This window comes from Myxocyprinus asiaticus, chromosome 31, assembly GCF_019703515.2.
Source record: "Myxocyprinus asiaticus isolate MX2 ecotype Aquarium Trade chromosome 31, UBuf_Myxa_2, whole genome shotgun sequence".
Lineage (NCBI taxonomy): Eukaryota > Metazoa > Chordata > Actinopteri > Cypriniformes > Catostomidae > Myxocyprinus > Myxocyprinus asiaticus.
The window spans coordinates 26,254,014-26,273,047 of NC_059374.1; the positions used below are offsets into that span (position 1 = coordinate 26,254,014).

A 19,034-nucleotide genomic window follows, 5' to 3' on the forward strand; every position below is an offset into this window, starting at 1 on the left:
TGAAAAACTGTATTCAAATGAATTGTATATAACAATATTTGCTGAGAAAAACCCACATATAAAGATAATTCAAAGACATTACATTATTGTAGCAGACAAAAACATTGAACAATGGCTTTATAGTCAATTTCTTGATTTAATTTCCATAACATTGAACATAAGCCTCTCACTGGCCTACTGTTCACAGCAATCGAGTTTGTCAGTCTATCCCAGGTAAACTTAGGGGCTGTTCAAAAAAGATGCATTCTTGTATTCCATCTGATATATTTTGGCCTATGTACACATGTAGACTGACATCTTTAGCCAGTGCGTCTGACTGTTTTTCAACACCTCGTGCCATGAGCGGTGTTTAGTGTTAAAATTTATTCAACTTTGAAAAATGTGTCAAGACCCCTGCGTTCTGTTCCATTGCACTGCGTCCAGCTGTTTAGAACACAAGAACACATTCTTTGTGTACATGATTATTTGCATTTCTTTTTTCTTTATTATTGCATTTTTGGTAAGACTTTACAACAAAGGTTACATTTGTTAACATGAATAACAATGAAAAATAGTTTTAAATCAAAAGTTGTACATGTTAACATTAATGCACTATGTAGGAATGGGTAAAAATATTGGTTTTCTGATGCATCGCGATCTTTGTTTGACTGATCTCGATATCGATTCTTAAATCTTAAGATCGAGCTTTCACTTTGTGTGGCAACCCTCTATAATGCAAATAAATTACTCGCATGTGCAACCAAATCTCATGCTATGCGACTAAAAATGTCTATGATTAGCCACTGGCTAGTAAATGTTCAGATTTCACTCACCAGTGATTGAGAGGTATAGTGGAGAATAAATTATTAGCACAAAGGTCCTTTCACTGCGTGCTGAGAATAAAAGTTTGGTTTAACTCGTTCTGTGTGTCCAAAGACAAGATCCACAGATCCATATGCCTTTGATTAATGTCTCTTTTAATACCCTTACTTTTTTACAGTAAGTTGTAGATAAAATAAAAATATAAAAAAAAGAAACATTTACTTCTAATCACACATGGATACGCTAAAGAATTTGCGCACGTCTTCTCTCGTTATATCCGCTTAATGGCTGATGTCGCTAGTCTTAAAGTGATGGTACCGATTAAGCATGTCTTCTAAATATCAATGTAAATACTTGTAAATAGTACAAATTATGCAAGTAAACAATAAAAATGTACAAAAATATATATATGCAATGTAAAATATTGAACTTAAAGACATTACTTGATGGAACAGACTGAATTTGAACACTTTTCAAAAGCTAAAATATGACCAATTTGATGAAATACTAATGATGAAATATTTCCAAATTGTATTTAGAAGGATTGCCTAGAAGTTTTTTTTATATATAATTAAGAGCATTAACTGAGAGAGAATTTCTTTTATATGCAAGCAAAATGGACATTGTCACAGAAAGGCATCTATACGAATAGATATCGAATTGAGATCAGAATCGAAAGCTTGTGAATTGGAATCGAATCGGGAACTCTGTACCAATACCCAGCCCTAGCACTATGAACTAACATGAGCTAACAATGAACAATTGTATTTTTGTAAACATTAACAAAGATTAATAAATATATATTTATATATCAATACCCAATGCATTATGTTAGCAAATGGAGCCTTTTTGTAAAGTGTCACTGCATTATTTTAAATAATCAATGTTAAATTGACAGCCCTAATTTTAACACAGAGCCTGCACCATTTATACTAAGATTTATGGTTCTTGCTTTGAAGAAAATGCAATACAGTGCAGGGGCAAGTCTCTGATCCACAATACAGTTATGAAAAACAGCTTTATAAAGGCTGATGCACTACCAACAGCATCATTAGACGAGTCTGACTCTCAACGGAGGATCATTTATTACAGACATCCAATAATAAGTCCACTTTGATGAATGACTGGTGAATACCGCACCTCTAAAAATAGAGTACAGAAAGCCATTACAAATCTTCTGCACAGTCAATGAAAAGGAGGATTTTAAAAAGAGCAGAGGTGTTTGTGGCTATTAGACAGTTTGTTTTTTTTTTGTAAAGAATGGGTGGCCATTACATCAAGGCTTTATCTATTTTTTCTCCATAAAAGCCAATTCTGCTGTAGGGGGTAAGGACAAAGGGAGATGACAATCAAAAGTGCTCATGCTGAGAGGCTGGCATGCTCAGACAAGTGTGTTCAAAGCACATTTATAACATTAAACAGAGCTGCTGTAAATAACATTCAGGGCTTCGCAATTAACATCTGTGACAGTGTTACTGATGTCAAGAGATTCTATATTTTATTGTACCTGAACTGGTTTGACAAGACCAAGACAACTAACCAAATGTAGAGGAGAAAGTTCCCTTTATACAATGATTGTAATAACTGTGAGAGTTAAAGACTGTCTGGTATTCCACATGCAATGAGGGCTTATGCTTCATCAGATAAATATGAAATTGGATGCGGTTGATCATAAGACTTGTTAATATCAAAATGGTACAGTCTTCACCTTAGGCCATCAAGAGCTAATCCCTCCAATGTAATTTCATGGTCCAGTTCAAACAATTCTACATGACAATTTTAGATCCTCAGGCCCATCACAATGTGTTTACAAGGCAAAGACCAATATAAAAATCTGAACAAAAGATGATGCATTGAATAATCACAAAAACAAAGAACACTATCATTGATACCTCTTAAAATATAGTTAAAAGAAAAAGGATGAAATTTCCTGTTGACCTGAATTAACATATGAGAACTGGTTTCTCGTTGCCTCTGACAATTGGAAATTTGGGGCCACTGAAATCTGATGAGCTAGCCTATTTTACTAGCTTGGTACAATTCTGTGAAATTCTTTATACCTGGGTAAGGGGCAGTTCACACCAAACACTTTGTGTCCATCTGCACTGTTTTCAATTGTTTTTCTATGTAAACATGCTCTAGACTGAGGTCTTTGATGTTGTGTGGTGTCTTGCTGAAGATGAAAATAATGTGCATTTCGAACTGTTCTGAGACTAGTGCAGACAGACAGTGCATTGGAGGTTAAGTCATTCATTTAATAGGGAGCAAGGGGACATCCTATAACTTGCTATGCAAATCCGACCAAAGTTCAGTTTCAGGCTGCTAATGATGTTTGGTGCACTCAACCTGTTTTGGCAGACATTGGATAACGATAATCAATAGATTCAGAATTTATAATGTATAATTTTATTTTAACATGGTTGGCAGTGATTGGATGATGCTGGTCATTACTTTAAATCAGAATTAATTATTCAGCTTTACAGAAAATCAGCAGTAATGTCTAATAGTTTATGTCAGCATAAACTATTAGAAATCTGACTTTCTATAGCTTGGTATTATTTACAATTTCACAACTTAGTCCTGCTGTCCACATATGTGGACATACAATTTTTGCTTGTTTATTAGGTGCAACTAGTTACAAATCAAAAAGGGAAATGGAAAATGAACAGCAGTCATGCTCAGGTCTCGTGAGGTTAATAAAACTTTTGTTCACAGTGTTTTACACTTTGTTATTATTATTATAGTAATTAGTAATAGTAACTTTTAATAAATACAAATAATACACAGTAAGTACATGAAATGTATTAGTAATTAACTACTGTAACATGAACGCTGTAAAATATAGTATGACCTTCTACATGTTTACAGCAAAGTAAAGATGTTAATTTGGTTGTCCCCAATATCATATATATGCAAGTCCTTTAATTAACCTACTTGACAAGGAAAAACACTTGCCATTACAAATACTACAGTATTCCTAATGGATTTAGAGGGTAAGATTTTTTGCACATATTCAAATGCAGTTTTTGATTTAAAATAACTGACAAGAGAAAACATTTGGATTTGTAAATGCTAGGGCTACCCCCTAATTTTGATATGTTCTCACCTCTGAGCCAGTCGCTTCCAGAATGGTGGGATGTGCACTTTCAGGGGCCCAAGAAATGCACTCCACCACATGTTCATGCTCCCGCAGCTCTGCCTTGCATTCTTTCGAGGCCACCACCCAAACACGCACCGTCTGGTCATTAGAACTACTGGCGATCAGGGTCCCATCCTGGTTGGGCCGCACCATGCGCACCCACTCTCTGTGGCCAGTGAATGTCTTCACACAGTACCTGTTAGGGGTGCCAGCAAGCACAGATATAAAAACTGAAAGAATTGTACATTTCTATATTTCTGCTATACATGTTGAGGGACGAACACTTCTATGAAAGATACAGTATGTAATAAAATCAATAAGTTCCCCACATCTCAAATGTGTTTGTCACATCAAAGGGCTGCCTCTAATATTACAACTTGTAAAGTAGTTCTGAGACCTGTAGGTTGAGCAAACACAGGTGCTTTTCATCCAAAGTAACTTAACAATATAGTAATTGAAAGGACTGTTCTGTTGGAGCAAGCTGGGGTTAGGTGCATTGATCAAAGGCACAATGGTGATTAAGCAGAACTGTAATCCAAGTAACTCCAGTTTTTGGATCACTCCAAAGTGGGATCGGGCCAGCAACCTACCACTTAAATTTTACAACCAATACGCCCAGTATCTCAAGAAATGTCTATTTAAAAGAATGAGAAGCCTGCATACAGCATTTGGTTAAGGACTTACCCTGTGGCCACCTCCCACATTTTAATGGTTTTATCCCTTGAGGCTGAAACTATATGATCTCCATTGGGCATAATAGCTACTGATGAAACATTATGGTCATGCCCTGAAAAAAGAAAGGAAAGCAAGGAATTGAGTAGAAGATTTCTCATTAAATTACCATTGTCATCCACAGCAGATCTAAATCAGAGTTTACAAGTATCTGGATAAGCATTTGGAATTACACACAGTTTGTCTGAGACAGCTGAATTCATATGCCAATTCAGCACAAAATATGCACACATTTCTAACAATGCAAATTAATGTTATGCACATTAACGCCTGACAATGAGTGGATAAGCTTTAAAACATATTGAACAATTTAATGGGGAGTAAGAAGCTGCTAATTTGCCTTGGGCGGCTTTGTTCTCTGTGTGCGAGGAAAGAGAAGAGCTAATTACACAGGACGCCATTTTTAAGCTGTTGAAAAGATGATGAAACTAAGTAGCCTAGAAAAAAGCAGTCTTAAATATGGGGGGAGAACCACAAAATGTTATCTTGTCTTGAAGAGGATAATTAAACTGCTGTCCAAATCCCCTAATCTTTTGCTAAAGCAGCCAACCCACGAAGCAAGATGGAGAGAGAGCAGGCAAAACAGGGACTTGCAAACAGAAGTGGGGGAGGGGGGGTTGTCCCCTTTGCCTGACTTTTCATTTCTGTTCTAGAACAGTCTACCCTAGTCTCAGGGCAATCTGTCAGCTTCAGTGACAGGGTGTAAATTACAAGCATTTGGATTTGAGCATATTACAAGCTGGTGCACACGTTATTTGGATTATTACCACTCAGGGTTTACACATATTTGCTGTGGATTACGAATGACATGGAGGAAAACTCTGACAACACTTGATTAGCTTATGTTCTCTCTCTCGTCTGTAGGAACATTGAGCTGCCAGTTTTGGGCTTTTTTTTTTTTTTTTTTTTTTTTTTTAATTTAAGTGTTAGCATAAGGGAAAATTTGTTAACATAACAGAGCATACATAAGTAAAAATGCAAATTCGCTTCTGTGTTGCTCTCCCATAAGAGAAGCCTGAAGGCTCACATTTATACAAAAGCTATACAAATTGACCAATTTGAATTACCATTTTCCTGCTAGGAATGTCTCCTTCACTTTCATGGAATAAAATAATAATAATAATAAAAAGAATTTAAACATGTCTAAATCTAAAGGTTGAGAAAACAGAATTCTCTGATATCTAAAAAAGAAAGCTTTAAATAAAATGGCACAGGTGAAGAAATGTTACAGGCTGGCTACTATTATTGGGAGAGTCTGTCTTATGGATTTGTTGGTAAGCTGGAACTTTAATGAGCTGCATTCAACACCTGCCTCCTGACACTCTACTCCCCCCCGAGACACCCGTCAGCTCCTAACAGTTCCCAGAACCAATGAAAATATCTGACAATAGACACTGCATACCGTGCATGGTCCTGATACACTCGAAGCCCTGGAAGTCCCAAAGCTTAATGGTCATGTCTGCTGAACAGGAGGCCAAGAGCTTTCCAGTTTGGTCAAAGGAGATGTCCTGTACAGAGTCTGTGTGGCCCTTAAGGGTGCGCTCAAAGTCGCCCGTTTCATAGTCCCATACCTGGAACAGACACAGAATACATGTTTTAGCCCAATTCATTCACATTAACATGGACAAAATACATAAAAACTGTGTTATATGTATAGCTCAAAGAAAGTTGTCATTATATCTTTCCAGACGTGTACAGCATTATTTTTTTTCACATATTTTTGTTGTATTCTTCAAATAAAATTCAGCATATATGTTTGGAAAGGGTGAGTAAATAAACACAGAATTGTCATTTTGGACTAACTATTCCTTTTATCCTATTACCCATTATCTAATGATTACGAGCTTAAGCATAAAATGGCAGGTTTGGGCTTGTGGCTGCTATTATTTATTCAGTAAAACACCTGTCATGTTGCTTGCTTTTAAACAGGATCAAATGTGTCAGACTACCTTCTGGATACAATCTATGGTGTGAACACTTGTTTATCGAGTCTGCTTCAAGAATCGTTAGAATTTAAACGTTATCTCCTGAACTCCTAGCAAGACTGGGGCAGACCATTTAACATTACATTCTCCTTAAAATTCAGTTGTTTTATTTTTTTCATTAAAGCATTTTGGTGAAGTGCGGTGAACATGATCTGCTTGTTCACCTGGATGCAGCAGTATGATAAACAGCCCCAGGGCTTAATGTGAAGATCAGGTTTCAGCAGTTTGCAGGCTGCAGACACACAGGGATAAGCTCTGTCTGTTGTACAGGGGGCTGGTGACAGAAGCCCCTCCACCTGCTTATCTGCCTCCTGCTTCTAAAGTAGAGGGGGCCTGAACCCCATCCAGTTGTGTGCTGATAGAAAATATCCACACAAAACGCATGATGTGGCACACCTGGGTCAGTCAAGCATGCAAGGAGTGTGCTTTAACCATGTAGCTGAGACTGCTACATATTATTATTAGTGTACTTTTTGTAAGGACTTAAATTTGCCCTTGTTGATCCTTCTGTATGTGCCTGATTATCAGCATTGTTGTTTTAACCCTTGTGTCGCATTCGTTTGTGTTAACACCTTTTGTGTTCCTGGTCAAAAATGACCGGCCCACTAAGATTGTTAATACAGCTCTAATATTTCATATATTATTGCATATATTGCATTAGATCTTTTTGCCAACTTCTTTAGTAATTATGACAGGTTTTGTACTTTTTATATATATATATATATTTTCTCAAAAAATAAGTTTATTTTTTCTTTTATTAGGATTCATTGAACTTAGCTTATGACTAGTGGGGGGGCACTCCCTGCAGAAAAAAAATAAATACAAAAAAATTATTATGTAATAAATTAATAACCACTCACTTGAACTAAACAAAAATACAACATTTAAAGCTTTGAATCTGGACATTACAAAGCATACAGCTGATCCTACCAAATCTTAAATAACGCTTTTTAATTTGCTGACAAATTAGAACACTTTTGTTCTCAAAATTTGCCAATTTATCGCAATAAATATATTCAGAGTTGGTAAAAACATAAAAGATGAGATAGCCATGTGTTACATATCACTGGAAAGGTCTCTATTAGTAAAATGCAATGTGCAGATTTGTTTCACTCAGAAGCCAAACTGCATTGAGTATTAGTTTATGAAATTCCCACTAAGACACTCCTGTTTATTATATTTGTGTGTGTATCACGTTTTTCCCTTATTAATTCCTGAAATATACATATAATATCGACAACGACATCATAACTTACAGAAGACTTTCCAAATTCAAACAAGCCCAAACACAACATAATATGACAAGTAGATCTTGAAATTTAAAGGATTGGGATGCTCCTGAACACTTAATATTTCTGTGTTTTGTTGTCTAATCCATTCATTTCCAATGGCCGGTCATTTTTGACCGGGAACACAACAGGTGTAACAAAGTAAAATAAAACCAAGAAAATGTAAAGAAAATGGTCCAAGTTTGTTTTGTGTTTTCAGATACCATATGTGAACTAAGTAAAGGAATTTTAATCCAATTGGATTAAGTAAAAAAATTAAAAAAATAAAAATATAAAAATGTGTCAAAATGACCAAAACACAACATAAGGGTTAAAGATTTAAAATGGGAATCAATCATATATTAAATGAAAAAGAGGAACTGTAAGGGGCCATTCAGACAGAACGTGTTCTTGCATTAAAAGAAAGATAGTGCAGTGCAATCAATGGAATGAATGTTTTTAAAAGTCTAAAGCTAAAAGCAGCGAAACACGGTGCAACGTTCAGAAACAACATTCTAGCGAATGTTTACATAGAAGGAAAAAAACAAACAAACACACAGACAGACGCAAAAAAGCATTCTGTGTGAATGGCCCAAGATAACAGCAAACCAGAACTGTCTAAATTTCTGTTTATCTATATCTAACAGACCAAGCCTGAATCAAAAGCAAAACTGTAAATCACTAGGCTTCAAAAGCAGACGAAATAGAACAAAAAAAAAAAAAAAAAAAAAAAAGAGCATGCTAAAATCAGAGAGCTGTTTTAGATAAGACTGTTGACATTTCAGATAAGACTATGTTTGAGCATGTATAAAACATTACAATCTGTACAACAAACACAGGGCTTTCAAAATACAAGCTACTCGTGCATGAAACTGAACTGCAAGCCATTTGGTTGATTCTCTAATGTCCAGGCTGAGCAGACGGAGAACGGTCTTGTCAACAGGAAAAAAAGGAAACTGTCAAAGCTCTAATTAACATAAAAGAAAAAAAATCTCAGTGTTAAAAAGGTCTACAATAGATGTCTTGCCACATCTTCATTACACTGAGCAGAGGTGAGAAAATAATGCATCAGGCTGCACAGGTTTAGAGGCTCCCTGACAATTAGCGATGCATGTGTAGATGTAGGTGATGGGGAAAGAATATTTGGACTAGTCCTGGTTGTCTGGCTGAGTGCAGTCCATTTTAAAATGGTGAGTGCTGGGGATTTTAGGGAAGAATTTAAAAGCAGAAAACAAAACTAGGGCAAAGGAGGAGGGGGGCACAGCCCAGTCTTGTCGGTCACAGGTTGGTCTTTGTAGCTGTAGGCACTGAGGTAGAAAATGAATTACTAGAAAAGCAAGTGTTCAGGACATTAGAGGAACACTATGTAGGACCAATTCCAAATAAAACAGAACTTGGAGGGGGGCTGTCCTGAAAATATTATATAATAAATTTTTAAGGCTGATCTAAAAGGTGAAAAAAACTGATCCCTCAATAATTGTCTATAAATAAAGGTTTAGGCTACATATGATATGGTTGTTCATTTGGAGGCATCACTGAGGATTTGCACAGAGTTGCTGGGCTCTGTTATGGATAGCAGGCATGCAGAAATGGGGCATGTCTAGAAGTGCTTAATACCAGGGGAATATCACACTGATTGTGCAGACTTGTGAGGACAATGGCTGCCTGCAGTCAGATGTACAGCTCATTCAAGGCACAACACTGTATTTACATCAGGGAGGCAGGTTAACCTATATTCAATGGGCCATTTTCAAACAAGATTTGAGAACAACAACAATATAAGAAACCCCACAAAATCTGTACATTGAAAATATTTTTATTTATTTAGCAATGCTAAAATAGTAAAACAGATTTTACCAATTTTTAGGTGTGAGATGTACACCATGCAGACAAAAAGCTTGATAACACCACAGAAGATAAAGACTAATTCACCTTTATTGTTGCATCCTCTGAGGCAGAGACTATGACACTGAAAACAGGATGGAAAATGACTCTGGTGACAGGACTCCTGTGGCCGCTCAGGGCGTATCGCTCAGGGGGACGGGGGATCCATTCTTTGGGGTCTCGCTTCTGTCCAATTGGCCCACCTAAAGTTATCTCTTCTTTCGCTTCATTCAGTTTTGATTCTAATTCCATCACCTGGGAGGAGGTACCATATGTTTAAAAAAAAAAAAAGAAAAAAAAAAAACTGTTACACTTCAAATAAACAAAACGTTACATTAAATTATGTTTTGATTTTGTTTGCAGTGGTTGCTGCACAAAGGCACAGTAAAGGCATCTCTAAACCCTATAATTTGTATTTCTGAGTATGAATAGTCAATGAGTCAAGGCCACCTCCATGTTCCTTAATAGGATTTGCATTAAATATGAAATGTGCAAACCTTTTTCTGTAATCTGATGACTGAAGTCCATTTCTTTTCCAAAAGGCCTGCATACTTCTTATCCAGTTCCTCATTCTGGTGACAAAAGATTAAAGAAACATTACACCGTATTAGAACACATGGCATTGAATAAAACAAAACAAGAATTAAGTAAAGTCTACAGCAAAACAAGGAGGAATACACCTATCACCACAGTGGTAAGTTTAAATTCCCTTTAAATCCCTTCACATGGGTTAATCTCCTGCAGACAAATAGATCTTACCAAGATTACAATTACACAAACACTACACTGTGAAAAATTAACTTCAGGGTCTACAAATTTCTGGAAGTCACATTCAGATCTTGGTTTGAGATGTAAAGTATCTCCAGTGCAGGGCCGAAACTAAGATTCGATCTCTGGGGGGGCTTTTTGATCTTTAGGGTGGGCAAGTGGTTGTTTCTTCATCAGAAGGGGAAGGGGGTGTCAGAATGGTGGTGGTGGTGGTGGTGGTGGTGGGGGGGGGGGGGGCAGATGCACAAGGAAAATCTAGGTCCCCCTTTAGACACAGCCATGCTCCAATGACCACATGTACATGCACTTAAGAAAACGGTTTATTCCAGGGTTTTTGCAGAAAGCGGCGTTCTGAAATGTCATGCAAATGAGAACGGCATTTTCCTTACGCCGTTTAAGGAATTAAGTAAAGAGAAAGTTGTTTAACACACCCAGGTTTCTCTCTGAGAACAACGTTTATGTGGTCATGGAAACGCATAAGCAGTGTTCTTACAAGTTTATGAAGAGTGCGCATGTACGTGAACAGACAGGATAACTAACGTCATTGGATGGAGCCCAACAACAAGTCAACAAAGCGGAAAGAATTAAACATTTCTAGGAGTAAAGAAAGAAAAGCACCTACAGTGTAAACTATACCATTTATACACACAAATGTAAAATATTGACGGTCCCTCATGTTCATGTATATGCGCTCGTACATTGGGGGAATTCCAGAGTTTCACATAAGAGGAAATCTCTACAATTGCAGCGCAACTCCGCTGCAGGTCGGGGTAGAAAGTTACAAAAACAAACACAGCAACAACTTATGAATTTCTGGAAATAAAGCAAAGCAATGGAGAATAAAATAGCGAAGTCTTCCTCATGGATGCCATGTTTGTCATTTACACAAGTGTCGCGGGAAAATTACTTTGCTGTGGAGAAAGCTGCTTACTGACCGAGCTGTAAAGAGTACGCCGCTTATACAGTGCATGTAAATGGGAAAGCTGCTTTCTCGCAATAAGCCGCTTTCTGGTGTCCATGTAAATTACAAGATAAATATTTAGCACCAAAAGGAACAAGAAAACTGGATGCCAATAAGAATAACTATAATACTACCAATGTCTTCGCCAGCGGAAATAAATTATGACCCTGTTTATGAAATGTAGCATATAAATGAATGTTTATAGAGGTAAAGCGCAAAGGGTAGCTCAATTTACATCAGAGAGTGACAATAGCTCCTCTTAAATAGTGTATACATATCCTTGCTTGGAAGATCAGAGGCTGGAATAGCAAACGCAATGATGTTTGATATTTAGCTTTACCCCTCTGCGGATCATAACCCGTATTCACACTTGCGGTTCAGTCAGGGCTCAGATTCTAATTCAGCAGTACGAAGCGCCAACAAGAGTAATTGAGTTTACTCTGACAAAAGACATTCTTACAGTTGTGTGTTTTTAAATACGCATGCTCACAGTCCAAGCTTGAAGGCAATAAGGGTTGTGCTTGCTGAAAGAAGTGTATACATAAGCTCTGTTCCAAAACCTAGTGAGCCGACTAACTAGACAGCATTTCATAGATGCACTGCAGACACAAATGCTGTTCCAAATGGAAGGCAGGAAGATTATGTTGCCTATTAAGATACCTTGTCTTGGTATGTATCTTATTAGAGATACATAAACTAATTAACTTTCCTCGATATTTAAGTGTGCTATGGACATATTTCTATGCTTATTGGTAGGAATGCACGATATATCGGCCAATAACCGGGAAAATCTAAATATTAAAAATCGCACCGATAATGGAATTAAAATCTATATTTTCGCGGATAATTTGTTACGGTTTGTTTGCTTGCGGCTGAGAATCTCTGACTGCCTGCAGCGTCTTCCCTTCAGGCTGAGACTCAGGCAGCCCCAAGCGACGGTGTGCGTGTGCCTGTGTGATTGAAAGCCAAGCTCATGTTGCTCTGTGAGGGTTATTTTAACATCTCGGCACCTTGTTACATTGTTTTGGGTCTGGTTTTAATTCAGGATCATCAGCTGTAAGCAACGACATGCCATTTCCCATACTCTGTTTATGTTTCATGAGGCAATAAGTGAAAACACGATAAAAACATGCATGTGTGTTACTTGGGGGCGATCATTTTTGCTTATTATGTCATGAAACAAACAGAATGTGGAAAATTGCACATCATTACTTGCAGTACAGCATTGCAATTAGTGCCCAACCGATTTATCGGTCGGCCGATATTGTCGGCCCATATTAGCCTTTCACAGATATATCGGTATCTGCGTATATGTTTTCCGATATGCGCAGATATTAAAACTATTTTTCAGAACATATAATGCAGAAAACAATGCTTGGGTGATTTAGAATTGGTGTCATAGCGTAGTTTATCCAACAGAGCACGCTTCGACTCCACTGTTTACAGAGCTGCGCTGACGGTGGTTCTGCAGACAGGGCGGAGTTCAGCGGAGCGGAGTCAAGCGGTGTCTTCTCGTTAAGTTGCTAACTAGTTTGTGAAATACATACTGGAAAGTTAACAGACTCCACTTTCCCTTTTCAATATAACTAATGTAACGTTAACCCTGTCCCTGACAACCATGTCACTCGTTTATCACATCTGTTTGCTGTTAGCCAGCTATATTTTGTCAGTGCAGTCAGTAATGTAGCAGATTGAAAGGTAAACATCAGAGCATCTTTTTGCAGCTCAGCAGACAACAGTGTGGTGGTGGACTGTGTCTGTTGAGTGTTGATTTCACGCTACGCTTTTACATAGTTGGTGAGATGCAATGCCGGTCCATCTTTTACTCTCCGTGACAACGAGCTTACAGCTAACTAGCTAACCACGTAGCTACTTTCATTGCTTGTCAGCTGAGTGGAAGCTAATGTGTAAACATGTATTCACCAAACTGTTTTGTTCAGGATTCGCAATTTGGTACCCCCTTCAACCGAACATTTCCAGTTGTTGCATTTACAAAATATAATATTTACTGGTTTTCCACTGGAATACGGTGCAGCAGCGAACCATGTGTTATTGTTTGTGACTGTTTTGTTAAACATTAACAGTGAACTATTGCAGATGATGTTTTGATAAGAAAACTGTACTTTAGTACAATTTAGAGGTACTTGTACTTTACTTGAGTATCACGATGGCATTTTCTATTACTTTACACTTCCACTCCACTACATTTCAGAGGGAAATATTGTACTTTTTCCAATGCTGACAATGTATAATAATAATGTCAAATATTCTTTGATAAAAATATTTAAAGCAGCCTTCTGAGTACCTTTTTATAATCATATCGGTGCAAAATCGATGCACAATCCACATAGAAAAGGTCAGTTTTCATTCCAGCTCAAAAATTAACTATATCGGTCACCATATCGGTAATCGTGAATTTTCCCCCTCCAAAATCAAATTCTAAAATTAAAAATCCCATATCGGTCGGGCTCTTAACTGCGATTAAAACAAGCCCCAAAACAGCCTAACACGGTACATACATTTTTCACAGATTTACTCATGATGGATAAAAACACTAGTTTGTGAGTGAAACGAATCTGCTTGCTGTATTTTACTAATTGAGATTTAACGTTATGACTCATGACTATTCGATCTGTATGATCTTAACTATTCCCATTATGATTGTGTTCACATTTCATAAGTTATACAGTGGAACTGCTACAGATGAGCAGTGTAGTAAGTGTCTGTGAAACACACAAACCACTGCTGCACACATACTCTGGCTGCTATCATAAATATTAAACCATGTTTACAAAGATTAGGATTTGCATTGCGTTTAGTTGTTTAATTTTCGTTACATGCTGTTTATCGCCTCATTTTGGTTTAATACATTAATCACAGCTGTTTGAAGTTAATTATTCTCTCTCTGGAAGCGAGTTCATAAACTACTTCAAAGAGTTCTCATCAAAAAATCCTCCACGTGCAGCAATGACAGCTTTGCAGATCCTTGGCATTCTATCTGTCAGTTTGTCCAGATACTCAGGTGACATTTCACCCCACGATTCCTGTAGCACTTGCCATAGATGTGGCTGTCTTGTCGGGCACTTCTCATGCACCTTACAGTCTAGCTGATCCCACAAAAGCTCAATGGGGTTAAGATCCATAACACTCTTTTCCAGTTATCTGTTGTCCAGTGTCTGTGTTTCTTTGCCCACTCTAACCTTTTCTTTTTGTTTTTTTGTTTCAAAAGTGGCTTTTTCTTTGCAATTCTTCCCATAAGGCCTGCACCCCTGAGTCTTCTCTTTAATGTTGTACATGAAACTGGTGTTGAGCGGGTAGAATTCAATGACATGTGAGGTGTCTATTTCTCAAACTAGAGACTCCGATGTACTTATCCTATTGTTTAGTTGTACATCTGGCCTACCAGATCTCTTTCTGTCCTTGTTAGAGCCAGTTGTCTTTTGTCTTTGAAGACTGTAGTGTACATCTTTGTATGAAATCTTCAGTTTTTTGGCAATTTAAAGCATTGTATAGCCTTCATTCCTCAAAACAATGATTGACTGATGAGTTTCTAGAGAAAGATGTTTCTTTTTTGCCATTTTTGACCTAATATTGACCTTAAGACATGCCAGTTATTGCATACTGTGTCAACTCAAAAACAAACACAAAGAAAATGTTAAGCTTCATTTAAGGAACCATATAGCTTTCGACTGTATTTGATATAATGGCAAGTGATTTTCTAGTAACAAATTAGCAATTTAACATGATTACTCAAGGTGTTGAGTGATGGCTGCTGGAAATGAGGCCAGTCTAGATTTGATCAAAAATTACTTTTCAAATAGTGATGCTGTTTTTTACATCAGTAATGTCCTGACTATACTTTGTGATCAGTTGAATGCCACTTTGGTGAATTAAAGTACCAATTTCTTTCTGAAACAGCAAACTCTGTAAATTATTCCAAACTTTTGGCCACCAGTGTATATAATTGTAATTGTTTTAAAATATTGTCTTAGTCTTTCTTTACTATTACCGGATGGTCCAGATACAGAGACTACAAGAGTGCAAATTGAATGAAATCCCAAATGCAGTTTATTGTGCTACTCCAATCCCAATCGATAATTACCAGAAGAAAAAAAGTGGTACACAATATGGGACTTTTAAATTATAAAGAAGCCAATAATACACACAGGACTCTTATTTTGAAATGTCTGCGCTCCCAGTTGTGAACACACTGACGGCTGATTTGCTGAGAAAGTGAATCTGATTCAAACTGCTAACTTGAGCTTGAGTTCAAACCCTTAGTTCTTTTCGAGTGATTCATGAAAAAGACCCGGTTCAAAAGAGTCATTTGTTCATGACTCTCTTGCGCTGGGTTTGTTGTTGCGTGCAGTGCAGCGAGCTCTTCAGAAACAGAACGGGTGAAAAGCTGTGCGAGACACACTTGTTGTGTGCGTTCTAAGAATATATTCAATAACTCACAAGATGATATCTGACAAAACTGCATATAAATGCACACAACCCGACTGTCGCCGGTGGCGACTAGATTTTAAATTATTGTCATAATTATTTTTGGTCGCATTTGCGACCATCTTAGTCACAGTCTGGAGCCCTGTGAATTAGATAACAGTTCACGATTAAAACTTTTTTAAATATCAGTATCGGCCACAATGAGCTGTGGTTATTGTATCGGCCCAGAAATTCCACATCGGTGCATCCCTACTTATTGGAGTATTGCATGCAAAGGTAAAATTCTAATGGAATCAATTTTGAATAGTCATCTGTGCACTTCACACAAGGAGCTATCTATTTAGAGCATTCCAAATCAGTGATTTATGAGGTAACATTTAGTTAGCTTGTCACCTCAGAATCTCACTATGTTTTGAAACAGAGCTTTGGTTTCATTTCACAGGAGAGAGCACAGCCTCAAGTGTAAACAGTTCTGTTTTGGCTTAGTGCAGAACCATGATACAACCTAGATATACCCCATCTTGAGACTAACCATCAAAAATGAAAAAGCATAAGATGGCTCCCAGATCTTAAGAGTGATGAAATAAAAGGACATGGTAGGCAAAGAAAAAGAGCAAAAGAGTAGAGAGTCTCTGTTGGACTAATATCAGAGAAGTCCAGCAGAACAGAACAGGTGCTGTCTCTATGAAGAGGAGTGGAGTGAGAGGGGTCGTGCAATAAATTTCTGAAGGAGAGGGACATTTCAAGCCTTTTCTGAGGTCTGATCAACCATCTGCCTGGACCCTCTGCCATACATGGCAGTCAAAGGCTAAATATCATCCCCATCAGCAGTGCCAGCCTCTAATCACTGCAGTCTGACAGTCCATCAGCTCATTCTGGCCCTCTGAGAGTCACTTGCCACCTAAAGATGCAAGTCACAGATCCCTGCCACCTCTCAGAACATCTTAACAGCTGGAAGGATTGACAATGAGAGATGTTTTCTGCTAAATGAACCCGTGTTAACCGCATTCTGGTTAAAGTGAGCTTTTAGCCCCACGCCATCACCCAGTGACCACCTCTCGGTCCACAAATCTGATCAATAATTTATCCTTTTTCTTCCCTCTAATGGACATAAATGTTTATCTTCTGTCCAACCAGCAGTGTTTTCAAACAACAGCTTCTGTGCATGCCAAATAGCTCTCATATTTCCAGACAAAAGCCAGACGGCCTCCTAAGCCAAGGCGTTTTCTGCTGAATTTCAGTTAGTTATTCTCGTGTTCACCCCTTTTATAATGGAAAAACACTATTCAAAACATCTCTTTATCAGTGAGAAGCATCACTGAGACAACAGGGAGCGTGGGGCTTTACATCTGCCACACATTATTATTATCTCTGCAGTGCCTTAATTCAGCATGCGTGCCGTCAGTCACAACCTCATACAGAGGCGCCAATTAAATGGGGAATACTTCAAATTAAGAAACATTGGCCTGACTGGTGTTAAAAGGGAGGGGGTTCCCACACTCACCATGTCTAATTCCGCCTCCTTTTTGAAAACTGAATATGCCTCTTCATATCCGTTGGAACGAAGGTAATCAGCTATCGCTCGGTTTCTGAAAAACAAAGAGAAGCCTAATTAGTTCTCTTGATAACCAGGCTTTATGACTGTGGATTAAGAAAAGAGCGTTGGTGAAAGCTTTTGACATATTTGAGAGAGCATGCGTGCCTGAGCATACGTTAAAAGGCATTTGGTACATTGGAATTTAATTTAGGTAACCATAATACATCTGCTCATGGAACACTATTTGTGCTTAAAATGGTGAATCAGATTTGATAAAGCAAAGGGAGGAGAAAAGACTTAAATTCCCTGCCTATACAAATTTCATTACTGGCCCATTTTTTATTTTTTTTAAAAAGGATTTTTCTTAAATGAAAAGTACGCCCAAAAATAAAAATTGTGTCATCATTTACCCATCCCAAAATAAAAAGTAATAACCCTCTTGTTGTTCCAAAACCATATATGACCTTCTTTCTTGTGTGGAACACAAGGGAGATGTTAAGGCCAAAGTATAGAGAGAGATCGACCGACATTGGTTTTTCAAGACCGATACAGATTATTTTTATGTTGAAGCCTCTGATAACTGATATGTAGAACATATCAATGTTTTTTTTTTTTGTTTGTTTTTTTGACAGTGATAAACAACATAGTGGAACTTAAACTACTTTATTAATAACACCTTTTACATTTTTAGAAATTAAAGAAATGTTTGAAATACAATTTAGGGAGTTGAATCTTAACAAAAGAATCTTAATTTTCAAAGCTTAAAGGTGCAATATGTAACAATACTCATGTAATATTCGCCCTTTTTTTGCCAATGTGTGAACGGCTTGTAACAAAACTTTAAAAATTAGCCCTTCCCGGTCTTCCTAGGTTGCCTATTAAAGCCTGTAGACTGATTTTCATGCGAAGGGAGCGGGTCGCTTTTGCCGGGAAAATTACGCGCGCTCCCGAGAGCCTTGCCTCAGACAGTAATAGCTTCTCTTCCGCTATTCAACAGCAACAACAAACTGCAACACTACGTAACGTTATCTTAGAGATGGCAAATGTCCGGCGCCCAGCACAACACCGACTCCTACTCAGAGTAAGCCAAAAAATTAAAATTAAAACATTTAACTACTGATTCCCGTCTGGCCAAGCGGGAACGTGATCGTGGTCGAGCGAAAACTAGAGTGAACATCGGCAGGGCATTTGATTTCTGGAGGGACCTTTGTTCGGTTTTGAGGATCAAAACTGACCCTGAATTGGTGTTCTTCTTATTGGACAGGTAAGCTTACATAACTGCAAAGCATGTGAAATATAGTGCCATAAGGATTGATCTGTGTAATTTTAGCTAAACTACAGTAACAGATGAAATGAATGCTAGACAATGTTCAAGATAATGCAAAAAGACCCATTCATTAGTGTAACGTAACTTGGTTATACAGAAAATATTTACATTCTATTATTATAAAACAATAGCGCATCGATATATCAAAATGACAGTTGTGATGGAATCACATCAATACTGAATTGT

At 37.6% G+C, this 19,034-nt stretch overlaps 1 protein-coding gene across 1 annotated transcript in view; it reads right to left on the reverse strand.

Moving 5' to 3' along the window:
- Positions 1-19,034, reverse strand: part of LOC127422034 (lissencephaly-1 homolog A-like) — a 54,972-nt gene that overhangs the window by 7,693 nt on the left and 28,245 nt on the right. Inside the window, exons 3-8 of the mRNA XM_051665361.1 lie at positions 17,489-17,573; positions 10,307-10,381; positions 9,858-10,064; positions 6,075-6,243; positions 4,625-4,727; positions 3,908-4,136 (exon numbers count right to left, since the gene is read on the reverse strand). Coding sequence (XP_051521321.1) covers positions 3,908-4,136; positions 4,625-4,727; positions 6,075-6,243; positions 9,858-10,064; positions 10,307-10,381; positions 17,489-17,573 — 868 coding nt within the window. The remainder of the gene's footprint in view (positions 1-3,907; positions 4,137-4,624; positions 4,728-6,074; positions 6,244-9,857; positions 10,065-10,306; positions 10,382-17,488; positions 17,574-19,034) is intronic.